The sequence below is a fragment of the Phyllobates terribilis genome, unplaced genomic scaffold, assembly GCF_046119375.1.
Source record: "Phyllobates terribilis strain yellow unplaced genomic scaffold, ASM4611937v1 Scaffold_1__5_contigs__length_1240528914, whole genome shotgun sequence".
NCBI lineage: Eukaryota > Metazoa > Chordata > Amphibia > Anura > Dendrobatidae > Phyllobates > Phyllobates terribilis.
Genome location: NW_027362761.1, coordinates 993658403 through 993664511, shown reverse-complemented (window position 1 = coordinate 993664511; position 6109 = coordinate 993658403). Strand labels below are relative to the sequence as shown.

Here is a 6109-nt window from a genome sequence, read left to right as displayed (position 1 = left end):
TTTTGGGGCTGTCGCTGGGCAACACGGACGTTCAACTCCCTCCAAAGGTTTCCTATAGGGTTTAGAACTGGATACTGGCAAGGCCACTCCAGGACCTTGAAATGCTTCTTATGAAGCCACTCCTTCGTTGCCCTGGCAGTGTGCTTGGGATCATTGTCATGTTTAAAGACCCAGCCACGTTTAATCTTCAATGCCCTTGCTGATGCAAGGAGGTTTGAACTCAAAATCTCACGATACATGGCCCCATTCATTCTTTCATGTACATGGATCAGTCGTCCTGGTCCCTTGGCAGAGAAACAGCCCCAAAGCATGATGCTGCCACCCCCATGCTTCACAGTAGGTATTGTGTTCTTTAGATGCAACTCAGCATTCTTTCTCCTCCAAACACAACGAGTTGTGTTTCTACCAAACAGTTCTACTTTGGTTTCATCTGACCATATGACATTCTCCCAATACTCGTCAGGATCATTCAAATGCTCTCTAGCAAACTTCAGACGGGCCCAAACATGTAATGGCTTAAGCAGGGACACATCTGGCACTGCAGGATCTGAGTCCCTGGTGGCGTAGTGTGTTACTGATGGTAGCCTGTGTAATGTTGGCCCCAGCTCTCTGCAGGTCATTCACTAGGTCCCCCCGTGTGGTTCTGGGATTTTTGCTCACCATTCTTGAGATCATTTTGACCCCACGGGGTGAGCTCTTGTGTGGAGCCCCAGATCGAGGGAGATTATCAGTGGTCTTGTATGTCTTCCATTTTCAAATTATTGCTCCCATAGTTGATTTCTTCACACTAAGCTGCTTGCCTATTGCAGATTCCGTCTTCCCAGCCTGGTGCAGGGCTACAATTTTGTTTCTGGTGTCCTTCGACAGCTCTTTGGTCTTCACCATAGTGGAGTTTGGAGTGTGACTGTCTGAGGTTGCAGACAGGTGTCTTTTATACTGATAACAAGTTCAAACAGGTGCCAGTACTACAGGTAATGAGTGCAGGACAGAGGAGCCTCTTAAAGAAGAAGTTACAGGTCTGTGAGAGCCAGAAATCTTGCTTGTTTGTAGGTGACCAAATACTTGTTTTCCACCAAAATTTGAAAAAAATGTATTTCCAAATCAGACTCTGATTTTCAGGATTTGCTTTCTCATTTTGTCCCTTATAGTTGAGGTCTACCTATGATGTCAATTACAGTCCTCTCTCATCTTATTAAGTGGGAAAACTTGCACAATTGGTGGCTGACTAAATACTTTTTTTTCCCACTGTATGTTTTATAACTTACTATTTAGGACACATTTAATATACTTTGTTTATCTGGATAGCCCCCTTCAAATAGAATAAAAAATTATTACATATGCAAAGGTGTGAGTTGAAGCTATGGTGTCTCAAGCTCAAATCTGTAAAAGGGTTCCCTGAATCCCATGTACCATCTATAATACTGATAACTTCATGTAATTTCAGAGAGATAATCAAATAATCGTTCAATGGTTATTAAAAATTATTCAAAATGTACTTTTAATAGGAAGGCGCTACCAGGTAGACATCACAAAAATATAAAGCAAATAACATGTCACTGTGTTTTAATCAGAACAGGTAGAAAACATATTCACTGTACAAAAAATTAATCAAAGATATTAACTAAAAGCACAAAAACAATAACAAACATATACATTTATTTTCATTCTTTAAAATATTTATTGCAAATTTCAGATACCTCAAGCATATCAGCAATATTTGCATTTTCAAGGAATCCTGCATAAAATCCTTATACGAGAATAACAAAATATGGGCGAACGTCCTTAGTGTGGTTGTCACCAGGCGATAATAACCACAGAGAGTGATAACCATACATTCATGTTTTCATTCGTTTTACAGAGTAAATCTGATTTCACAAAAGGTGTAAAAAGCCCACCCAAAAAAATGTTGATTGGTTTCCAATCTTATGAAATGCTTCTTGTTGATATGTTAATTACAAAAGTGCAAGAATTTGCGTTACATTAAGACTACGCACCGCTAGGACTGTCTTTTTAAGAGCTAAATCTATTTTAAAGTGTGAATTTTGGGCAACAGTAGAAAATACTAAAATGGCCCATACCTTCTTTTATTTTGGCTAAGACTATATGTGAATATTTCACTACTTGCATAATATCACACGTCGCTAAATCGAGATTCTAATGTATTCCAGCATCACGTTAGGAATTAATAGTTCACACTTTACAAGCGTAGGAAGCATAGTCACAGGTCTAAAAAAAAAATCTCATACCCACAAAGCGACTATGTCCAAGTGCACTGCACATTGGGTTGTTCATCTAGAAATAAAATACAAGGTCGTCAATGTCACACTGTAAATATCAAATACATAAAATACAACATATAGGAGACGTACAGGAGGAAATTATAACAAATATTAGTATAACAAACTCACATGTAAGTAATCGTCTATTATATGTGTAAATTAAAAAAAAACTTTTACAAATTGCAATCAATTATTACATGAAAAGATCCTAATATTTGAAAGTAGAGAAATTGCTCACAAATTTTACATTCAGAAATTATTTTCTCCATTTTCTCTGATGGGATCTCATCCAGTTTATACAAGGGTGACAAGTGAGCCTTATCATTAAATCTACTTTTCATATTTGCTATTTATGTCTTGGGCATTGGTCATATACAAACGTCTTTTGCATCATTATTTTACTAAAATTCTCTGTACCACTTCGTTTTTAATATAAATTAATCTTCAATAAGTCTAAAATTATGTACTGATTAACTACCAAATATATCTGTATATTGAGTGGAGCTATTCTTAACAGTATCCAATACCTTTGTATAGGCATAATGTAAAATAATAAATAACCAACAGAGGGAGCTTACTGAATATGGTGTGTACATTGGACTCAATAAAAAAACAGTCATCAGTAAACTCCCATGTTCCCTACTAGTGGAGACTGCAGCTTTTTACATTTATTACTTTGTCTATGCAAGTGATGAAGAGCTTTAGTCCTAAATAACAAAGCACCAACCATGTTATACATAAATTAAAGGGGTAGTCTCATGTTATTAAGTTGCTTTAGTTAGTTCGACAACATGAAAATAAGTAATTTTGCAATTGACTTGCTTTTTCTATCTGCTATTATCCTCCTGTGAGAGCTTTTATCTTACATAGTGTACAACTTGTTTCTATGGAGCTTGGTTTCCAGAGCCTTGCTAAGTGTGTGCTGTAGTTAAATTATAGGATAGTAGTTAACTTGTAACATTCCAGTCTGCTCTCTCCAGCAGTTAGCTGCTCATCTTGCTCCCCTTTACTCTGAACTCCTGACATGACTCTTATCAGCCCTGCAGAATTACAAATGTCCCAGCTCTAAACATCAGCAGTTTGGCAAGTAGTTCTCCTAATCATGGTTCTCATTTTTCTGAGCCATGTGGTTGTTCAAAGGCCCTGTTATGTCTATATACAAATGCAGTGATAACACTGTAGACTAACAACAAACACAGACAGACAATTAATGTGTAGTAGCAGACTGTAGCTAGTCACCAGAACTGTCACTCAAGAATGAGCATCCGCCCCACAAGCAAACTTATTGGTATTTATTGATATGGTGTTAAAGGGGGTATGGTGGAATACTGCTATGATATGTAATTTCTTAAAGGGAATATGTAACCACATTTTTGCCACCTAGTCTGAGAGTATCATAATGTAACAACAGAGACCCCAACACCAGTGATATGTCACTTACTGGGCTGCTTACTGAAGTGTTGATTATATCAAAGTTTTATGATCAGGAGACTATCAACAGAGGACTAGTAAACTTTCAGCCATGTAGTCTTCCATATTCAGTAGCTCTCTATAATACTTCCCCAGCACTGATTGGCAGCTTTCTGTCTATGCACAATGTACTCAGAAAGCTGCCAATCAGTGATGGTGGGTTGTGTTTTTACCAACTGCCACTGCTACATCTCTTCTTTGCTGTTAGCTTTGTCAATTACATTCACTCATCAATCAGTTTCCTTGTTAAATATTAAAGGTGACTTTCTGCATTTTCTTAATGAACAATTGGTCATAACTAGTACAAAATCTGCCATATAACTAAAGCATACTGTTGCGCTGGTATATCAATCTGGACAAGAAAAGTTGTCAGGGTTTTGAAAAAGTAACAAATTGTTATAAAAATAAGTAATGTCATGCTTTACATTCATGTGACTGCTGCAGCCAACTACTGACCTCAGCGGTGATGCTTGCACGTATGGCACAAGACCACTAAAGCCAACAACTGACTGCAGCAGTCACATGACATCACTGCTGCAGCACTGCTAAACAATCAGTGGAGGACGCCAGAGCATCAACGCTGAAACAGCAGCATCTGGGGTTAGGGAACTATTTAAAGATTCTAGGAAAACGCTCAATAATAACAAAGAACATTTCATGTGCTTCTAATATCACAGTAACCATCACTGACATGCACCTAGCTTGCATTAGTTGTGTGCGCACTATTCCTAACGTCAACTATGTATCTGATAACACATTAGAGGTCTATATTGACATACAATAAAGTACAGTACTTAGTACACTTCCATTTTAAAATGCTTCTTGAGACCTAGAAACATGAAGCCAGTGCAATACTGATGGCAACTTTGCATTATGAAACAGAATCTCAATTGCAAAATGCAAAAATACTTAGAATAAAAAAATATATTGTCTTACACATGGATATTCTTGAGGTGTGATACAGAATCCAACTGAACATATTGATGGCTTATAGCACAAGTTTCAGTTTTTTTTTTTATTTAAACATATTTTACATGATATAAAAATATTAATCACAGTGCACCTTTACATTGCTATTGCTATAAACAGAAATGCTGCACAATATTTTTAGTGGAAATAAATTATATAGTCAATATCTTGATAATAAAAAAAAAAAAATCACAGGAAAACCATGGACTTGCTTTGTCATTGCACAAGACCCATCAAGTCCTTAAAAAAAATAAAATCTTGGTCGATCTTTCACTTCGGGTCCCATTTTACATACTGTACAATGCATATGTCCATGCTCCACATAAGGTTTCCAATGCAAAAATGGATCCAAAAGTTAGAATAAAATTAAGAGTTCCTTCTTTCCAGAGGCAAAAGAATCATGTGCTCTGTGGTAATTAGTTCATGTGTGGTATTTTCCAAAATGAGGGTACACAGCGACAAACTTCTTCACTATAGTAAAAACCAGGGTCACAGCGTTTCAGTCGAGGTGGACAGGGTGGTCTGCTACAGCTAGAGAAGAAAACAATAATCAGTCCCGAATTACAAGTCAACAATATTCCTATAATTTTCAGTCATGTAATAAGTTCTAAAAGACTCATGAAAAACTTATTACTACTTCATGACATGGCGATTTTCCTTCCCTTCTTCCAAGAGCCATAACTTTTTTATTTTTCAGTCACTATAGCCACATGAGGGCTTGTTTTTTGTACTTTGTAATGACACCATTCATGCTACCACATATTGTACTGGAAAATGGGAAAAAAAATTCAAAGTGTGTTGAAATTGCAAAAAAAGTGCAATTCCACTATTGTTTTATGGGTTTTTTATTTAATATGTTCACTATGTGGTAAAACTGACCTGACAATGTGATTCTCCAGGTCAGTACGAGTATGCAGATACCATACATTTATAGTTTGTTTTTGGTCGTGAAATATTTTTTGGAAATTTGTAAAAAACCGTAATTTAGCAATTTTGTTTTTTTTTCTTGTTGCCCCATTTACCGATCGGATTAATTTATTTTATATTTTCATAGATTGGACTTTTTTATGAACGCAGCGATAGCAAATATGTACATTTTTTATTTTTTTTTAATTGTTTTATTTTTAATGGGGCAAAAGGGGAGTGTGATTTGAAATTTTGTCTTCTTTAATTTTTTTTCATATTTTTAAAAACTATTTTTTTCACTTTTTTACTGGATTTAATAGTCCCCTTTAGGGGACTTGAAGCTGCAATCGTCAGATCACTTTTGCTATGTATAGTAAAAATCATGATCTCCTATAAACGTCAGCCACGGTCTGGCTTTCACAGGAAGATCGTATTGACAGGCACGGTGGTCACCGGCAGACCACTGGCTGTCAAGGCAGCTCATC

At 36.5% G+C, this 6109-nt stretch overlaps 1 protein-coding gene across 1 annotated transcript in view; it reads right to left on the bottom strand.

The window, feature by feature from the left end:
- Positions 1-1631: 1631 nt before the first annotated feature.
- VEGFC (vascular endothelial growth factor C) overlaps positions 1632-6109 on the bottom strand; it is a 223758-nt gene continuing 219280 nt past the window's right edge. Inside the window, exon 7 of the mRNA XM_073643579.1 lies at positions 1632-5249. Within this exon, the coding sequence (XP_073499680.1) occupies positions 5135-5249 (115 nt within the window). The 3' untranslated portion in view covers positions 1632-5134. The remainder of the gene's footprint in view (positions 5250-6109) is intronic.